General features: G+C 42.0%; 1 protein-coding gene across 1 annotated transcript; it reads right to left on the reverse strand.

Annotated features, from left to right (window-relative positions):
- Positions 1 to 7,990: 7,990 nt before the first annotated feature.
- LOC111022932 (uncharacterized) lies at positions 7,991 to 8,599 on the reverse strand. The gene has a single exon (XM_022300241.1). It carries the CDS (start codon positions 8,597 to 8,599, stop codon positions 7,991 to 7,993), a length of 609 nt encoding a protein of 202 aa, XP_022155933.1.
- Positions 8,600 to 21,253: the final 12,654 nt, after the last annotated feature.

A 21,253-nucleotide genomic window follows, 5' to 3' on the forward strand; every position in this document is an offset into this window, starting at 1 on the left:
ATCTCTGTCTAGTGTTCAATGCATTGCACCAACTCTGGATTTTTTAACATCGCACCCTTAACTTAAGAACGTTAAAAGGCTAAAATCCTATGTCCGTAGCTGTTCTTCATATCTTACGTCGGACCCTCAGGTTCAGAGGCTTGATCATTTCGACCTTTTCACATCGTCCCTTTACCTTGAAGGTTTGAATTTTAAGTTCATCAGTGGTTTTGGCATCGCACCTCGTACCCTTAGGTTTTGGAGGATTGAATTTTAACCGACTGCTGGAATGTGATCGTGTGGGAGTCCGTGGCCCCCATTTAATTTCTGGTCGAACTCGGAATCATGAAATTAAATCATCACATTTATTCCGATCATAATTCTTTTGAAACAATTTTTACAGATCCATTGAAAACCTTTTTGGCATTTCAAGGATAATAACGCTTCAAGTGTTCCGCGTTCCACGGGTGCGCGAGGACGTCTCCTTTTAGATCGACCAATATGTACGTCCCAGGTCGGACTATGCCCTTGACCTCAAACGGCCCCTTCCAGGTCAGGTCAAGGGCACCCACATGGGTTTGGACCCGCCTTAAGACCAGATGTCCGACCTGGAAGGTCCGAGGTCGAACGCGGGCGTTGTAATGTCTGGCCATTCTGCCCTGATATTCCGACAGGCGTAGCTGGGCCATTGCTCTTCTTTCTTCCAACAAGTCGAGGTTGAGGAGCAGCTCTTCCTCATTTGCTGTAGGCTCGTAATGCTCTACTCTGTCAGATGGCATGCCGATCTCAACCGGGACTACAGCTTCAGAGCCGAAGGCCAGGGAGAACGGGATCTCACCCGTCGATTCTCTTTGGGTGGTCCGGTACGACCATAGAACCTCTGGTAGCTCCTCGGCCCACCTGCCTTTCTTGGAGTCCAGTCTAAGTTTGATGCCTCGCTTGATGATCTTGTTCACTGCCTCCACCTGCCCATTTGCTTGCGGATGTACGGGAGACGAGCTAAGGTGACTTATGCCAAGCTTGCTGCAAAAGTCTTTGAACTTGGCGTTGTCAAACTGCTTCCCATTGTCTGTCACAATGGCCTGTGGTATACCAAAGCGACATATGATATTTGACCATACAAAGGACGTGACTTTGTATTCCGTTATGTGGGAGAGCGCCTCGGCCTCGGCCCACTTTGTGAAGTAATCCACAGCAACCAACCAGCGAACTTGGTCTGGCCCTTGCCCAAAGGGAAAGGACAATGATATCTACCCCCACTGCGCGAATGGCCACGGGGCCGAGATGGAGGTGAGCAGCTCGGAGGTTGGTGGATTATGGTTCCGTAGCGTTGGCAATTGTCGCAAGTTCTAACGAACTTCTTGGCGTCCTGGCTGAGGGTCGGCCAATAGTATCCTTGTCGGATCACTTTGGATGACAGCGACCGGGCGCCTGATTGATTGCCGCATACTCCTTCGTGGATTTCTCTGAGGACGTACAGCCGTCTTCAGGGTTTAGGCATCTCAATAGAGGCAGGGAAAACCCGCGCCGGTACAATGCTCCACCTCGGACCACGACCGAGCTGCTCGCCTTGCCAACTTTCTGCGCTCCTTGGGTCTTGCGGTGAATTGCCCCTAATGAAGTCCGCAATCGGGTCCATCCATGAGGACTCTGGAGCGCCGATCTCCATCAGATATGGCTCTGAGATCGAGGGATTATCTAAGATCTCGACGGGGACCGACCTGGCCAGGTCGGTCTCGTACGCCGATGCTAACTTGGCCAAGGCGTCAGCATTAGAATTTTCTGCTCGAGGAACCCGGCTTACTTCGTAAGTTCGAAACTGGGCGAGGTACGATCTGACCTTGCCCAAATACTTCTCCATTCGGGAGTCTTGGCTTGGTACTCTTCCTTGATCTGGCTCACAACCAGCTGGGAGTCGCTGAAGACCTTAACACAAGAGGCCCCCAATGCTCTAGAGATTCGCAGACCGGCAATAAATGCTTCATACTCAGCCTCGTTGTTAGAAGTCCGGAAGCCGAACCGCAAGGCATACTCAAATCGCTCGCCTCCTGGTCCGAGCAAGAGGACCCCGGCCCCGCACCCCTTCTCATTGGAGGATCCGTCGACATAGATTGTCCATGGTAGGTCGGACTCGCTCAGCTCGGAAGGTGGTGTGAGCTCGGCTATGAAATCTGCCGCTGCTTGTCCTTTCAACGCAGTTGTGGGTTCGAACTGGATGTCGTATTCACTTAGCTCCATTGCCCACTTCATCAGGCGTCCAAAAGCTTCTGGCTTATGGAAGATGTTTTTAGGGGCAAGTTTGTGAGCACCACCACAGTATGGGCTTGGAAGTATGGTCTAAGCCGTCGGGCCGAGGTGACTAAAGCGAAAGCCAACTTCTCCATCTGAGGGTATCTAGTCTCGGCTTCGGTCATAGCGTTGCTTGTGTAGTAGACCAGGTTTTGCCGCGCTTCCTCTTGCCTGATTAGGGCCGAGTTGACGGCACTGTCAGACACTGCTAAGTACAATTGGAGCTTGTCCCCTGGCAGGGGCTTGGCAAGCATAGGTGCCGAACAGAGGTAGCCCTTCAATTGCTGAAATGCTTGTTCGCACTCTGCTGTCCATTCAAACGGCCCTTTCTTTCGTAGGACTTTGAAGAAAGGAAGGCACTTATCTGTCGATCTTGAAACAAACCGGTTCAGGGCCACAATCCTGCCATTGAGGCACTGAAGCTGCTTCAGCGTCTTAGGTGCCTCCATCTCGAGCACGGCTTTAATCTTTTTGGGGTTGGCCTCGATCCCCCGGTGGTTCACCATGAAGCCAAGGAATTTTCCCGAAGAGACTCCAAAGGCACATTTAGCTGGGTTGAGCTTAATTTGATATGTCCTTAGAACCTCGAAGGCTTCGGTCAGATCGGAGACATGCGACTTAGACTGCTTGCTCTTGACAAGCATGTCGTCCACATACACTTCCATATTCCGGCCGATCTGCTTGGCGAACATTTTGTTCACCATTCTCTGGTAGGTCGCTCCTGCGATCTGGGACATGCATCTTGATTTGGTTGTACCCAGAGTAGGCGTCCATGAAGGTGAGCAGTTCATGCCCGGCTGTGGCGTCCACGAGCTGATCAATCCTCGGCAGTGGGAAGCAATCTTTCGGGCATGCCTTATTTAAGTTCGTAAAATCTACGCACAATCTCCACTTTCCATTAAATTTTTTAACTAATACAACATTGGAGAGCCACTCGGGATACGAAATTTCTCTTATGTATTCAGCTTTCAAAAGTTTGCTAACTTCTTCAACAATTACATCACTCCGTTCCTTGTTTATAGGTCTTCTTTTTTGCTTTACAGGTCGGAATGACGGATCTATGCTGAGGCGATGCGTCATAATTTTCGGGTCAATGCCAGACATGTCCTCATGGGACCACGCAAAGACATCTGAGTTGGATCTGAGGAACTGGATTAGCTCCTCTCTGTCGGTGGCCCCCAGCTTGGTTCCTATGCTTACTTGCTTCTCGGGACTAAGCAGAGGAACGAGCTCGAGCTCCTCAGTGGGTGCGGCAAACTCCCTCCTCGGTAGGTCAGCCTCGAACTCGAGCGTCCCATCCCAACCGGCGAGAGTTTCGAGGGCGCAGACCGATGAGCCTTTGAGTGCGGAGGCATAACACTCCCTCGAAGCGGTCTGTTCTCCTCGGACCGTGCCCACGCCATTGGGGGTGGAATACTTCAAAACTTGATGGAGTGTCGAGGGAAGGGCCCGAAATGAGTGCATGATGGGTCTCCCAAAGATGGCATTATAGGCCGATCTACCGTCAATTACCACGAACTCGGCCATTTGGGTGACCTGAGTTTGGTCCTGCCCAAGCGTGACCGGCAAGTCGATGCAACCCTCTGGGATGACCGATTCTCCAGAAAACCCAACCAGCGGTGTCGGGCTTTTCTTTAATTGCAACCTCGTCCATCCCAGGGCGAGGTAGGTCGGTAAGGACAGGATGTTAGCAGATGCGCCTCCGTCTACCAGCACCCTCCTGACCACCACATGATCAATCAAGGGAGCGATCACGAGTGCATCATTGTGGGGCAGGTGGACCTCCTCTAAGTCTGTACTGTCGAAGGTGATTGGGCAGGTCGGCCTCTGCTCCCTGATGATGCACACCTCGCGCCTGGCTGCACGAGCTAACTCTTTTCTTTTATGTCCGGACTGACCCCCGCTTGGCCCTCCGAAAATGGTATTGATGACCGCAGGTCGGTCAGTGCGCCGGGGCGACGTCCTCGAACGCTTCCGCTCTTCCTTTTTCTCTGCCGAGCTGGTCCTGGGCTTTCCCACAAATTTCTTGAAGTAGCCATCTTGAATTAGATCCTCAATTTGGCGCTTCAACTCCTAGCAGTCCGACGTGTTATGGCCGTGCTCCCGATGGAAGCGGCAATACTTGTCCTTGCTGCGCCTCTCCGGGGCTCCCCGAAGCTTCTCAGGACGCTTGAGTAGTTTTTCCATTCCAGACTCCTCGATGTTCGTTAAGATCTCGGAAATTGGAATCGTGCTCGGGGTGAAGCGTTCGTAAGGTCGGCTCCTGGTAGGTCCATTCTCCGCCCTTCGATACTCAGCTCGGCCGCTGGAAAAGGATCCCTTGTCCTTGGACTTGGGATCTGCCTTTTCTATATCTTTTCCACTTCTGCCCCGACCGATCTTTCGCTCTGGTCGGCGGTTTTGGTTCGGAGGAGCTCCTGTCCATCGATGACTTTCTTTGCCTTCTGAAGCACCTAGGCGAAGATGGCCAGGGCCTCCTCTCCAAGTTTCACTGTGAGGGCTTCGTCGGCTAGACCGGTGAGAAAATAGCAAATGGCCGAGTCATCGGAGCAGTGTGCGACCTTCAATTGCTCCTCCTGGAATCTGGTGACATATTCTCGCAGCGTCTCACCCTCCTTCTGTCTGATGGTGGCGAGATGGGCCGCTGTCTTTTTGTCATAATGCCGAGAAGAGAACTGGGCGAGGAACTCCCTTCTCAGTTGAGAATAGGTCGAGATCGACCTGGCTGGCAGTCTCCGATACCACAATCGCACGCTGCCAGTAAGCGCGATCAGAAAGGCGCGGCATTTGATTGCGTCTGATGCCGCTTGGAAATCCATGAGGCCTTCAAAGACCTCAACATAATCCTTGGGGTCCTTCGACCCATCATAAGGCTTCACGGTAGGAGCCTTGAACTTCGGAGGGATCGGTTCTTCCAAAACGTCCGAGGTGAAGGGCGATTCTCCCAAGTCGCCATCGTTCAGTGAACCTTCTTTCTGCTCACATTTGGCCTTTAAGGCCTCCACCTGAGCGTCGAGTTGGCCCCTCAGCTGGTCGAACTCCTCCCTTGTAATCACTCCTGCAGGAGTTGCTGGGTTGCGAAAGGATTCAGCCTGCTGGTTGGAGCTCCTGTGTGAGCGGGATGGTGACTGTCCTTTTCGGAGAGATGAGCCTCTCTTTCTGTTGAGGTGTTCACGGAGGTCTCCGCTCTGGCGAGTGTGTCCCTCGCTCTCGTTGTCTTCGGGATGTTCCTCCTCGACTGGGCCGACGTGGGAACCCCTTTGCTCTCGTATGCCAACGCGCGTCACTCGGTTCTCAGATCGAGACCCTGCGCCTGCAGCTAATATCATTTCGTTATACATTTCCTCCATGGACAGCATTTTTGTGCGCATTGCCTCCATTTCTCTCTGGAGTGCATCCAAGTTCTCACTTGTCGGGGCCGAGGCTGGACCCCGGGCGCCCTTCTTAGAGGTTCCACCTCCGCCACGGGTGGCCTTGGATGTCTTTGGGGGGTGCGCAGGTGGTAGAACAGGCGTGGTGATTCGTGCCGACCTGCGGAGGGGTTCTGCTGCTAGGCCGTCGTGACCTTGCCCCTCTACCACTGCTGCTTCGACCTCCTTCTGGTGGGCATCGCTGGCGGCTAGGGTCCTTCGATCTGCCGTATTGGTCGAGTTTGAGGGTTGAACCATTTTCGCTCGCGTGTTGGTTTAAAAGAATTGGGATGACTTAGATTGTCTCCCCACAGACGGCGCCAAATGTTTATGCAAGGATATGCACAACAGTGTATTTCAGATTGCAGCTCGAAATCGGCCTCCGGACCGATCTGAATACTTGGGCGGACCTGCACAAAAAGGTGAGCACTCCGACGATCAAGTCAGTATAGGTCGGATTCCCAGTTTAGTTCGAGGTCAGAAATCATCGTACCTGATCGCGGAGTGAGGTCCTCCACTTATGGGTGGTAGTCCCGCTAATCTCGCGATGGTTACACCCGGTAATCTCGGGACCGTCGGTTACACCCGGTAATCTCGGGACCGACGGTTACACCCGATAATCACGCCGCTGACAGTAGCTCACATCGGCCCCCACTGAGCTTCCCGGTAGGTCGAACCTCGGCCAGGTTAACCTCGGCCCTCATACTTAGTATCTGTCAACGCTAGTGGTGGTGATCTCGGCGGTCCGAGCTGGGGCATGACTCATGGTCACCTTGGGGCACCAATGGCTGTCGTCCACGTGTCCAGGGTATTCTTTCCCCCAAACACTATTATTAGGAAAGTTGGAGAGCCCAGCTGAATTACATAAAATTCTATCTATCCGTTCATACACAGTCTGACCATTTGGCCTTCTATTACACCACGTATAGGGGTCACCCGAGAAGCCCATATCGATAAGGTTACAGTCATCTACAACACTACTAAAATCATTAATCAACTTATCCGCCTTTGTACGACCACCCTTATTTTCCCCATGTTGTAAGATACCATTGAAATCGCCCCCAATCAACCACGGGATCGAAGTACTGCCCCTTAGTCGCCTCATTAAATCCTAGGACAACTGTCGTTCTCCTCTTCTAGGTACCCATAGAATCCCGTCAACCGCCATTGCTTCCCATCACTTGCCACCTAACCATCGATGTGGTGATCTGAATCAGAATTTAGATTATAATCCACCTGCTCATTCCAAAGCAACGCCAAGCCGCCACTTCTCCCTTGATAATCCACTGAGACGAAGCAATTCTGGAAGCCCAATTGTAGCTTCATATCATCCCACTTGTCACATAGTACTTTTGTTTCGGAACAAAATAACACTTGGGGTCTCAATTTTTACACTAACTTGTGTAGGTTCGAGAATGATCGAGGGGCCCCAACCCTCGAACATTCCAAAAAAGGACAATCATTGGGACCGGCTGGGCTGTTGAACAGCCTCCGCTGATATAATAGGTACGCTGTCAAATGCATATTCCACTTCTTCACCACCTACTTCACCTTCACACTTCAATCCTTTTTCGCAGCTTAATGTAGCCTCTATGTCACTGGAAATTCCTTTCCGTTTGCCTAATTTGTTGGCTCAAGCCTGAGATTATTCCTTTTACTTTCCTTGTCCATGTCTGTTTTATCACTTTCTCTGATTTTTTGCTATGCTCCATTAGGCCCATCGGCCTATCACCATTGGTTGAAAAATCCATCTGTGGTTTAAAATTAGATAAGGTCAAAGATTCTGTGGAATTTCTCATTTCAAATTGGAGAATAATTCCTTTCCTTTTACACCTCCTTTCAAATGTAAAATTAATTCGATATCCATTTGGTCAATATAATCCCCACTGATATCCGCATTTTCCTTATTAGCCTGATTATTCTCTCTCACCGTATCACCAGATGCCACTAATTGCTAGGTTAATGAATGCACCTTATTTTTCGCCTTAAATGATGATCTTTCCTCAGCCATCTGATTCGGTATCTCAGCCTCTGACCGCTCCGGACTTTCTGCCGCCGTCGTCCGCCGTTGATCGGAGATTGGTTCCTCCAGATTTCTCCAATTTTCATCACTTCGCTACCATTCTCCACGGCCTCCTCGACATCCACCAAACTACGAACCCCTATCACCATGGACACCCCACCTACTATTTCCATCCTCTCGATACTGTGATTTCTTTAGGATCGGCGCCCGAAGCCATTCGCCATATTGTTCATGTTTGCCAGTACCCATCGCAGCATATCGCTTATTAATCCTTTTACTTGTGTGAAGTTTACCATTCATACCTTAGTGGGCACCAACTCTCCTTCTCGTCACCAGTTCTAACTTTTAGACCTCTCTTGAAAGGCTTTGAGATATCGATTTGAACTCTTACACGTATGAAAGGTCCTGTCCATTCATAAGACCCGTTGCAATCAATTTCCTCAACTTCGCCAATTCTAGTCCCAAGAAATTTTGCCATATCCTTGATCATACATTGAAAAGGAATGCAATGTATCTGAATCCATAAAGCAAAGAAATTGAAGTTCATATCTCTTGGTTGGTCAGTAGCTGTTGGCGAAGTCAACACCAGTAACGACGTTTCGAAAGACCAGGGTCCTGATGTAAGAACCCTATTTTTCTCAGCCATAGATTTGAAGACAATGACGTATAAGTTCATTCCTGCAGTCTCTATATGTGTGGATTCATGAACTTTCCACAATGATTTCATAACCGATCTAAACGCTTCCACACTAATCCTTTTGCTTGTGTGAAGTTTACCCACCGCATAACGTTGGACATTCTCTGGGGTCATTAATGGTTTCTCACTATCAATGATTATAGTTTCTTCCTTTTCCTTGGTTAAAGTGAAATTCTCCCAAAGCTCTGTGATTTCATCCATTGCAGGTGAATAAGAAATCCTCTAGGCCGACATGTCAAATGTTAATTTTTTGCGGTGCTTGCAAATATGGCAAAAGATTACATAAAATTAATAAAATAGCACTCACATTCCAAAATTTCAAATATAGCAATTTTTTACCAGGAGCCCACATTGTTAAAAGTCCTAATTATCGTGCAAGCTCAATATTAACATGCAAAAGCCTAAAGATGGTAGCCCAAACCAAAAGACAACCTAATTTTTCCATCCTTTCGCTTTCCGTTCGACTTCCATCCTTCACCACCACTATTTCGTTCAAACCATCAAAACAAAACCTAATTTTTCAACTTTCACTCAGATTTCCGTTCGATTTCCGTCAAGAATGTCATCCCTAACTCATTTCCGTTCGTTTGATTCTCATCCAACCTTCAAGTCTCTGATTTGCAGCCCAAATATTGTCTGATTTCCGTTCGATTTCTGTCAAGAATGTCATCCCCAACTACCATTTTCGTTCATTCAATTCTCATCCAAGTAGCAAGGAGCTACAATGTTTACCAAATTTTGATTTCCATCTGATTCCGTTCGTTCGTTCGTTCTGATATCATTCGATTTCCATTCGATGACCAAATTACCATCGACTTTGGTAACTCTAATTATATGTAAGTATATGTCCACGTTTTGAAATCATTATTTTTGCTTCATTTTGTTGGGCTTTCAGTTTTCAGTATCGATTTACATTCTTCCATTCAATTTTTACTCCAGTTTCTTTCAATAGAGGTATATATGTTTCCATTTCGATTTTTGCTTCCATTTTTTCTAAACTCCTAACAAACAATGCTTCCATTTTGATTTTTGGGATAAGTAGAGATATATATGTTTACTTCCATTTCGATTTCCAATGATACAAGATTAATCGGTCAAACTCATTGATTGAGTTAATCAACATTCGTTAACTACAGGTCACTCCACTAAAGATCCGCAGTTGCACTCTTCTCACTGCAGAATGTTTTCGTGTCCATAGATATACGACCATTAACGACAAGTCAATCCTTCACGAGTGTTCGTAACCACAGATGGGTCAAATTACCGTTTTACCCCTGTGTTACATCTTGCTCCTTAAATACCACTGCTCCTCTAATGAAAAACTCGGTTATGGTCCGACCAATAACCGAAAGTCCCCCTCGGGCCAGTAAGAGGGTGGGGCCCTTTGTTCAAGTCCCAGAGTCAGCATTTAAGAGAACGCTCATCTACTCCCTAAAGTTGGGGACGACTGAATTCCATTTTGTGAAGTTATGTTCCCAACTCCCCACTCGGTCTCGTTCCTAAAATTGTAGGAATATTGAGTCGGCGTTTCGGGCCACTCTCACCCATACGGATCAAAAGATGAGCCCAAATGGGCAAGAGTCCAGAACTCACTCAGGATTGAGAATGAGTTGTCTCGTCATCCTAAGAAATAGCAATCTGTTAGTTAACAGTATTACATCTAAAGATTGGCTATTTTGCAGTCCGATCTTATACAAACTCATTGTATAAGACACCCCCACTCGCATGTCTCCACACGAGCGACCTGCATCGAGTCGTCTGTAACATTTATAGAGTAGGTCGTATCCATAGTGTTGCCAGGATAAGGTATCGAGGCTTATACATATACTATAGACCGTTTAGGTTATTCACGGAATGTTATCCGCTTGTATATCAATGATATATCAAATATATACTTAGTATATCAAGGGTATATCAAATATATACCGAATAGATATACTGTCCCGGTTACATGATAATCACCTTGGATGTTTATTTTATTGGATTTTGGATAATGCAATGCTATGAATTCAACAACAAATTGATTGAATAAAACTTTATTGAATATACATTTGTTTTTACAGAAATACAAACTACGAGTTCAGGGCAACACACCCAACACTGCTGATTTATACTTTGTTGATATACTTATGACATATTTTGATATATTATATTTTGCCTTAACAGGATATTGAAATGTGGTATTCTGGGGTCAAAGTACAACAATACTGTAAACTAGAAACAATTGACAACATCTTAAAAATGCTTTCACCAACTTAGAAAGAAATATTTGAAAAAGGACCCTTTGGACACTTCTTGTCATTTAGGGTTAGCAGATGTTCACTACAATTACTACTACATCCAATTAAGAGAATATCTGAAAAAGTCCAAAAGATGCATTAGTATTCAACTTTGGTGGAAAGTTTACAAGATTTGAATTGAAAGAGTTCAGTTTGATGACAAGTTTGAATTGTTGTGATGAATACCCCACTATTGACGAGATCATTATAGATAGAGAAACAAATACCACATAAGCTTAGGAACACCTTTTTTAAGCTTAGAGAGACAATAGATAGAATAGATGTACAAGCAGCTTTTCACATTGGGTCTCAAAATGGTAATTTAATGGTGAAAATTGCTAACTTATACATCTGAATGCTTATTGTTTGCCAAACAACTTCTCACTAAGGTAGAATGGAAGCATGTTGACATTGTCGATAATGAAAAGTTGTTTCCGAAATATCCATGGGGTAGGTTGGTATAGGATCTCACAATTAAATACATGAAAAGAGCTTCACAAGATAGATCATCAAATTATACCTTGCAACGCTTCCCTAAAACCGAGTTTCAGAAGGGATAGAAATAGGATTCCATTTTCATTTCCTAAACTTAAAAAGCATACACATAAGCACCCGAGGATGCCGAATCATCCACTGAGGAGTAAGATTTTTCTGTTTCATCCAAACCCACCGAAGCATCCAAACCAAAAGCTTGCACTGATTTGTTGGACGTGTGAAGTAATTTCCAAACTTTCTGATCCAATGGTTGGAATTGCAACAAAAAAGGATGGAAATCAAATTCCAATGTTGAAATGGGATATCCTATCACAATCGGATTGGCACCATCTGCAAGAAAATATTTTCTCTGCAAGTGATGTAAGTTTCTTATTTCACTGATATCTCTTTTTTTTTTTTTTGGTTCTTGTTTCTATTGATTTACTACATTTGTTGACTTATTATGCAGTTCTCAATAATTACAATTCTTCCTACGAAGATGAATTATCTATTGGCATCTTCACAAATTTGATGATCCAAGAAGACATTGTGCAAGATGACGATCCCAACAATATGGATGATATGGCAGAACAAAGAAATATTGAGGTGGAAGAAGGAATAGAAACACATGGTTCAAGTATAAGTTTGACTTTGAAGGAGGAAATATGTTGGGACTTTCTCTACCTTCAAAAAGATTAGAGACTCGTGCAAGCACATACGGTCATAAGTAATACTTGGTAGTAATCCAATGTCGAGTCCTTAGGGACTTTTTGCTTTCAAAACAATTTTAAATAAGTGAATAGTTCAAATATGCAATCGTGATTTATGAAGAAAAATGTGATGAAATGTTGCGGTTGGGGTTTTAACTATCAAGCAATTTAATAGAACTCAACCTCTTTGCTTCCTACCTTGGTTTTGATGCAAAATATGGAAAACACATTATGATGGGAAAATGCACCAGGTGCAATTCTGGCTCTTCTTGAGAAACTGAGTTTTACTCTTTCACTACCGCTTTTGGTTGCTGCAGAGACTAGGATAACCTACAATCATATGCCTATATGTGATTACAATCCTAGAGAATATCTACCAATTCACTTGCATTATGGGTTAGAGGGCCTATGTCTAGGACCATGTTTTATGCGCTTATGCCTAAGTCACATCCCATATTGGATTCCTATTATTTTACCTAACTCACCTGTCCGAAGGTTGAAATTTGGTGTATAAATCAAGTTCCCACCGACCGAATGGAAAAAAGATGTCAAGAGAAGTTTTTAGAAACCAACCTAAAAAAGTGTCAGGCGCAATTTTGGGCAAATCCTGAACGTGTTGAAAATCAAATCATTTTGACTAAGGCATTCCACAAAGAGGTTGATAACTAATTCAGAACATATTAAACTGAAAGTAAATGCACGAAAACATAAAGGAAGTATTTTTCATTGAATTTAAATAAATAAATAAGTCGTACAATGAGTTATAGCTTGACCCTCTTTTCTCTCGAGCGTGAAAGGAGTTGAAACTCGCTAAAGAAATTTAAAAGAACATAATGAACAAAGAACGGGAGTAAGAACTTGAATTAAAAGCAATACAAAAGGTAAAAGCGTGAAAAACAAACAAATGAACAACTAGAACATAAACATAAACTCTAAAAAGGTGTTCTATAACTAGAGAGCAACTAAAAGAAGATGAAATGAAGCTTGGAAGGGATGATTTGCTAATGAAGGGATGACTTCCTTTTATAGCACCATAGGTTTGGTTGAAACTACCCTTAATTTCAGGTGGAAATGGGTTAAGATTGACCTAACCACCTCACTTGGACTTGGACTCACGATTTTTAGCATGTGGAAAATGTCCTCCTTGCCCTTCATTAATCAAAACGTACGTTTTCACATTTTGTCCTCCAAAAATGCTTTAGGCACAATTCTGCAAAAGCAAATTTTTGTTATTTTCTTCCAACTTTGACCGCATTTTTCTCATATTTTTCCTAAAATATCTTAGTTTGACTTTTATGCATAAATAATCTATGCATGTTGTACTTTAAGAATATGTGGTCCTTTTTGGCAAATAATGATGGGAAAGGGGTAAAAAAACGTGGTCAAACTGGATTACTGACACATTGTTTCTGCAGTAAAAAGTCAATCTTTATACACCTCCAAACTTAGCCATTTACTTGTCCTCAAGTAAAAACAACAACAACAAATCTAAAACAATCAACATGCTAGAAATATGAATGATCAACAATCCAAAGTTTCTAAGTAAATGAATCATATAAGCCTCAGGAAAGGCTACACAAGCTAAACGTCCTAACTTTACTTTCAAGCCAACGAACCATAAACCATCCTTTGTTTTGAAAATAAAAATGATTATAAATCCTCTTCTTTTCTAAAACACAAAACTCTTTTACAAAACCAAGGAATATGCACACTTCCGTTCTGATTCAAAAGTTTTAACATCAAGTGGACCGACTAATAGCCCCTGAGGTTCTCAACATACTAGCATCGGTTTCAAACCACAACCACTCATAGAAACTTGTTAGGTAGCAACCCGATGTCGACAATGGTTTTCAGGAAGTCACCTTAATGTGTAGGCTATTACCCTCCAAGATGCTAACACCACCCATTTAAAGAAAATGAATGTCTATAATGGGACTCTGAAAAAGTAAGTGTGTTTTCTTTCCTCTCATGTTTCTTACGACTCTTATCTTTCTCTCACTCTTATTTTTCTTTTCTTTCTCCCACTCTTATTTTCTCTTAAGACTTGTTTTTACTTACTTTTCTTTTCATACTTTTTCTTTCAAAAATTTTTTTCTAGCATATGACTCTTTTTGCATAAGACTCTTTTATTGCTTGCATTTTCTTGTCAACTCTTTATCGAAATATAAAAAACATTTTCTTTAAAATAAAAAGATGCACACTGTCCCCCCCATAGTTAAGGGAAGCAACGTCCTCACTCGGGAAAGAGATTTTGAAAGATGCAAAATTTTGGCACAAAAAAGGACAAGGACTTCCAAAGCAATGAAAAAGTTAAGGTTTCAAAACAAAAAGAAGTAGAACACAGTTTTATAACCAAAACAAAAGGAATAGAAAATGACTTATGCTTGATCATAGAACTAGGAAATATAACATATTCATGCCCTTAAGAATCCTCATGGACATGATACAAAAACAAAGAACAAAGGAAATCATTTCATTAAAAAGATGAACATGTTGAGAGGTTAGAAAAGATGCATTGAAGAAGCTAAAGACAAGCTAATAGCTAGAACAAGGAAGCATGCAAGTTTGAACTTTAAACATATGCAAAAACACACTTTACAAACATTACTAACAGCATAACATCCCAACAACTAACCTAAAACAGAAACTAAGCTTAAATAACCTATCTTGTAATCTAAAAGAACAAAAACAACCTACACAACTTAACATGCCAACTAATCTAAACAACCTAAACTACATAACCTAACATACAAAATCAATATCCAAATATCAAAGCAAAGAGAGGGAGATACTCCCCTATTTATCATCGGAATACTCATCGTCGGTGGAATCGGTAGGAAGACGGGAAAAAGATGGTAAATCGACCGCAAGCTCATCGAGGAAAGAAGGTGCTTCATCATCGTATACCTTTTTTAGGAAAGCACAAGTGGCATGTTGAGTAACCAAAAGAAGCTCGTACTTGTGCCTAAGCTCGTCATATTGCTCCCTAGTCACCACTCCTCGGGTCTCGGGATTCGCGACGGTAATGGGAGAATCTCCCTCTTGAACAAGTGAATATCCCCAAACTCTTAGGGATGTGACCGGCTTCTTAGGCGTCACTACTTTCGCATCATCAGCCTTTACTCCTGCCTGCAAGCATAATTCAGTTATTAGTCCAGGAAAAAAACAAGTGGACCTACCATTTTCTCCGAGCAACTCAGTATCTCATTTCGTATGAGCTCCAAAAAGTTGAACTCAATGCCATTCATGTGGATGTACACCATCATCACCCTATTGCGCTTAATAGAGGAATCGTGAGAAGTGGGATCAACCGGTTCTTCACCACATACGTCCAAACCGTTGCTTACTCATTGATGTCAAGGGGCTTTAAGAAAAGCTTCCCCGTAGTTGAGATGCTCCATTTCTTGTGTGGTCTACAAATAAGCCTACACGCCTCATCCACTTGCTCGTCCGATGGATGCACCAAAATCTCATTACCTATGGCATTAAAGGCATCCAACAAACCATAGTGAGTGTTAATAATGGAAGGCGAGAATTTTACTACTTTACCCCATACTCTCATTACATCCCCTCGGTTGGGATTGATGGCAGCATAAAACTCCTTGACTAAGGCCTCGGATACCCGTGTAGTTGGGGCAAACAACAACTCCCAACCATTATCCAAAAGCCTCCTCCTAACATACTTCAACACGGGCTCTTGTGCTTCATCAAAACCCCTCTCAAGTAGGATATCACGTGCTGTGAAGTTGGGCCTCCTCACCTCCAATCTCAACCTTTTTACTCTTGATGGTGTTTGTTCAGTAGAATCGGGCTCCTCTTCATTGGCCTCTTCTAGTGGCTCTTCTGCCCCTCTAGGCACCCTAGCCCTCTTGGCTTTTTAGATGGACCAGTCTCGGCTACTTTTTGGGCAACCAAACGTGCTACAACGGCTTGGGTCCTAGGCCTAGAAATTTGCACTAGCCACAATTTCTGCCACTTTCTTCTTCTTTTGTGTTTTCTTCACCACTTCGGTCAAGCTAATCTCATATGAAGTCGCTGCAGTAGCAACAAAATTTAGGTCAGAAACATTCAAGCTCGACTAAGAAGGGGTCTTACCTTGTGAAGAAGAGGGAAGATGATTCCTCCATGGCCTCACTAAGGACATCCACAAGACCGGATCTTCCTTGCTCTTGTGCAGGGGGCTCCTCATTATCTTGCCGAGATTCGTGCATTGGAATTCGTACTCTCACTTCATATTGAGAGATATCGTCATTGTCTTCCTCCTCTACAAATTCATCTCCATGCACTTATTGAGGTGGTAATTGTCCAAGATCTTCATCCTCTCTATCAACATTCAATTGTCCTTGTGCTGCCCCACTATTTCCATCATCCTCCAATGGAAAAGATGGAGACAAAATACCTTGTAGAGTGGCCGGTGGAGTCTCATCCAAAATTGTGCCAGGCGCAATTTGGCACTGAATTTCGACCGTGGCTGAATCTGAATGCTCCAAGGGCTCCGTGTCGTGTTCTGAGTCTCCACTAACCTGATCTTGACCTTCAACATGCACAGCAACAGTAGTGGAAAGAGGGGGAGGGATAGACAGTTCTAATGACTCAGAAACGGGGTTATTTTGAGAAAGATTTCACCCTACGATGCATACTCATGCTATTTAACTCGAGCTAAATCTCATCACTCATTTTCTTCGAGTTTCCATGTATTCTTGCTATTTTATGCTTAGTTCCCTAATTTTAGCATAAACTCTCTCATTCTCTTTATCCCTAATTTCTTTATTTTTACTGAACATCTCCGCTCTCTCATGAAGTTTAGTAATTTGCTCATCTAAAACAGAATCTTTTTCCTCTAAAGATTGATTTTTTCAAAGATAGACTTTACTAACTCCTCCTAATTTCTTCTCACTATGACCCTCTTTATTAACTCTAGCATCATTATACTCCATATTAATTTTTTCAGAAGTTGTACCACCTACAGATAGATTTCTCCTAGGGTTCATTCTTATAGCTTCCCAATATATTGTTCTTTGTTCCCTAGAATCAAAAACTAGATTTTCATGAGAAATTCTAGGAGGTTCAAGAGGAATCATACCCAATTTGGTTGGTGGAGGCAACAACACTTTCTTATTCTCCTTCTCTTTGTCGTGTGGCTTGGAGGAAGAAGAACCTTCCATAGTTCTTGAGCTCGCTTCACGATCAACAACGAAAATCCCTCCAATAAACCCTACGTGTGTCGAAAAAGAGAGAGATGATAAAAACTTTGAGATTCTTTGAGATTTCTTGAGAGAAGATTTGAAAACAAGTGATAAAATCTTGGTGAAAATCGTGAATGGAGAAAATTTGAAATCCTAGGGCTTTTTGTTTTATGTTTTAAACATATTAAAAAATAATAAGGTTTAAAATTGGGCTTTTTTTTTATTTAAAAACAACCGAAAGCCTATTTAAACATAACCCACATAAAGCCCACGAAGCCCTAATCCATAACTCAAAAATCGATTTTTTCCCTTAAATTGCACCAGCGCAATTTTGACGAGGGTCGGATCTTGATCCTGCACAATTCAAATGCAAAAACAAAAATTAGATTCGGAATCTACACAAAAAAGACCTAAAGAAAATGTAAAAATTTTGCAGAAACAAGACAAAAATATTTTACATAAGAACGCCCCCCAAATTGCCCGAGGGACTGTTTCCACTGTTTTTTCACGGGTCTTTCAGTAATACAGACGTTTTATCTCTGTCAATAAACTCACCATAATATTTCTTGACTCGATGCCCATTTACCTTAACAATATTACCTCTGGAGCCTCTTAAAATCCACCGCTCCTTGTGGATAAACATGTTCAACTATGAATGGACCTGACCATATAGATTTCAACTTACCTAGAAACAGCCTTGACCAAGAATCAAATAACAATACCGAGTCTTCAGGTGCCGAATTCTTATTCTTATCATACAAACTTTGCTTATTCTCTTAGGTACTTCAGCCCTGTACTAAGAAAATAAAATTATTAAAACGTTCAGAACATAAAAAGGTTGAAAAGTAAACAAGCATGACAGTAATTTACAAACTTCCCTCCTACTGATTTTACTTTATAGAACGTTAGAGGCTTTCAACTTTCAATTATTCTCCTCAAGCTCATTCAACCTCTATTCTACTACTGTCATGTCATAGTTTCACTTCTTCAAAGCACAATATGCTTGAAAGTCCAGCTCGAGGAGTAGGTGACTTACTTGTATGCATTTGGTTTTTTAAAATTGGAATGTGGGGTGAAACTTTAACGTAGAACCCTTCATCTGAACCTATCTCATCCTCTCCTAGTTCTTCATTTACTTCGTCCTTTACAGGTTTGGTCAACTCTTCCTTCTTTATGTCTTGGGTTATCTTTAAAGGCATCGAGGGAAAGGGAAAAGTGGTCCAATATTTAGAGGTGATGGGTTTAGGTCCATTGTAACCTCATGATCCATTACCTCTATCGGTTTCTCGGGTTCAACTTCCTTATTCTTCCATACCTCGTTTATCACTTCAGGGATTGGTAGATCATCATTGTCTATTGGCAGCTCAAGTTCGTCATCTTCAACCTTGATCAATATATTGATTGCTTCATCTTGCTCATTGTTAGGAAATGCTTCTGGTGGACTATTCCGCAGCTCATCAACCATCAGCTCCACTTGGATTTGCAGCCTGCGTATTGATTCATCAATTCTCACCAAAAAGTCTATCATAGTCTGTTCAAGCCTAAAAATCTCCGATGATTGCTTTGTTCTGGCATCCATGGTTGATTATACTCCTGTTGTGGTTGTGACGGGAATTCTGTTGGGAATGCATGCTCATACAGATGGAATATACTTTCAGGTTGAAGCTCTGCCCTCGGGAAATTCAAATGATTCCTCCAATCTTGGTTGTATGGATTTGAATAACGGTTGAATTCTTATTGGTTCCCTTGTTGACCTGGATAATAAAAAGATGAAGGATTAGATGGACAATATTCCAATGAATAACGAATATCTCAATAATATAAACAACATAATTGATTCACAGGAGCTATGGGCATGCTAGTTCCCATCGGAAGATTTTACATAAATTGGGACTCCATTTCAACTCAGCCTCTTTTCTTCCTACCTTAGTTTTGATGCAAAATATGGAAAACATACTATGATGGGAAAATGCACCAGATGCAATTCTGGCTTTTCTTGAGAAACTGACTTCTACTCTTTCACTACCGATTTTGGTTGATGCAGAGACTAGGGTAACCTACAATCATATGTCTATGTGTGATTACAATCCTAGATAATATCTACCAACTCACTTGCATTATGGGTCAAATGGCCTATGTCTAGGATCATGTTTTATGCGTTCATGCCTAAGTGACATCCCATATTGGTTTCCTATTATTTTACCTAACTCACCTTTTCCAAGGTTAGGCTTTGGTGTATAAATCAAGTTCCTACCGGCCGAATGGAAAAAAGATTTAAAGAGAAGTTTTTAGAAACCAACCCAAAAAAGTGCGAGGCGCAATTCTGGACAAACCCCGAGCGTATTGAAAATCAAATCATTTGACTAAGGCATTTCACAAGGAGGTTTATAAGTAATTTAGAACATAATTAAATGAAAGTAAATGCACGAAAACATAAAGAAAGTATTTTTCATTGAATTTAAATGAATAAATAAGCCATACAAGGAGTTGTAGCTTGACCCTCTTCTCTCTCGAGCGTGAGGAGAGTTGAAACTCGCTTAAGAACTTTAAAAGAACATAATGAACAAAGAACGGGAGTAAGAACTTGAATTCAAAGCAAAACAAAAGGTAAAAGCGTGAAAAATAAACAAAGAACAACTAGAACATAAACGTAAACCCTAAAAACGTGTTCTACAACTAGAGAGCAACTAAAAGAAGATGAAATGAAGCTTGGAAGGTTTGCTGATGGAGGGATGGCTTCCTTTTATAACACCATAGAGGTTGGTTGAAACTCCCCTCCATTTTAGGTGGAAATGGGTTGAGATTCACCTAACCACCTCACTTGAACTTGGACTCACGGTTTTTAGCATGTGGGAGATGTCCTCCTTGCCCTTCATTAATCAAAACGTGCGTTTTGACCTTTTGTCCTCCAAAAATGCATCAGGCCCAATTCTACAAAAACATATTTCCGTTATTTTCTTCCAACTTTGACTACATTTTTCTCATATTTTTCCTAAAGTACCATAGTTTGACTTTTATGCAGAAACAATCTATGCATGTTTTACTTTAAGAATATGTGGTCCTTTTTGGCAAATAATGATGGAAAAGGGGTCAAATACATGGTCAAACAGGGCTACTGACACATGTTTCTATAGTAAAAAGTCAACCCTAACAAAATACAAGAAATTAGAAGTGTCCAGAAACAAATGCTGGGGATGTTGACTTCTATATTGAAGTAATCAATGATAGATTTCCACCAAAATCAAATATTGAAAAACAATCCCAAGAATCACTTTAGAAGAACGTACCTCCATCGATAAGTCTTGAGCTTCTTGATGAAGAAGTAGATATTGATAAAATTGTGGAATATCCAACCAATCATGAGAAAGAGGATGCAGATCAGGATGGGAAAGGAAAAGAAAAGGAAAAAGAGGTAAATCTAAATTGCTTTACTTTTCTTACATTGATTTACGTTTCTTATCTTTGAAATGCTTCTTATTAGTAGAATGAACAAGACGATGAGAATTAAGAAGAAGAATCAAGTGAGGAAGAAGAACAAGAAGGAGCAGAAGACAAAGAAGAGGAAAAAGCTAATGAAGATGAAATTGTAAGTATAGTGAGACAATAGTTAGTTTTATTAATCATTTACTCGTGTTATTCACTCATTGAGAGTCATCGATGATTTTTATTTACAGAAAAATATAGAGAAACGATAAAAAAAAATCCACGACAAAGGGTCCAAGCACGTAAAATAGTGATTTACTGTTATACAGCTGATATATACTGATATATAACTTATAAAGACTTCTGATATACTATTAATTACGGTTATATAACTAATATATAGCAGATATAGAACTGATTGACTTCTGATATACTATTGATTTATTGACTTCTACAGATTTACTTTTAATATACTACTAATTTGCACATATACTCTTGATATACTCTTGATATATATATGATATATAACTGATTGATTTCTACTATACTATTTATTTACTTCTGATATACTAGTGATTGACAGATATATTCCTAATATGTATGTGATATATGTTTGATATACATATGATATAGAACTGATTTACTTCTGTTATAAATATGATATCTACAAATTATTTCAAATATATTACCTCTAATATGTTTTTTAATATACTGCTAATATATCAAATAACTTTTTTTTCAGATGAAAACAATGGTCCAAACAAGGAAAATGAAAACTAAAGT

The sequence above is a fragment of the Momordica charantia genome, assembly GCF_013281855.1.
Source record: "Momordica charantia cultivar OHB3-1 chromosome 8 unlocalized genomic scaffold, Mcharantia_2.0 BLBB01000008.1, whole genome shotgun sequence".
NCBI classification, from domain to species: Eukaryota; Viridiplantae; Streptophyta; class Magnoliopsida; order Cucurbitales; family Cucurbitaceae; genus Momordica; species Momordica charantia.

Excerpts from the sequence above, each read along its gene's own strand:
- LOC111022932 (XM_022300241.1), bottom strand. The coding sequence starts at position 8,599 with ATGGATGAAATCACAGAGCTTTGGGAGAATTTCACTTTAACCAAGGAA.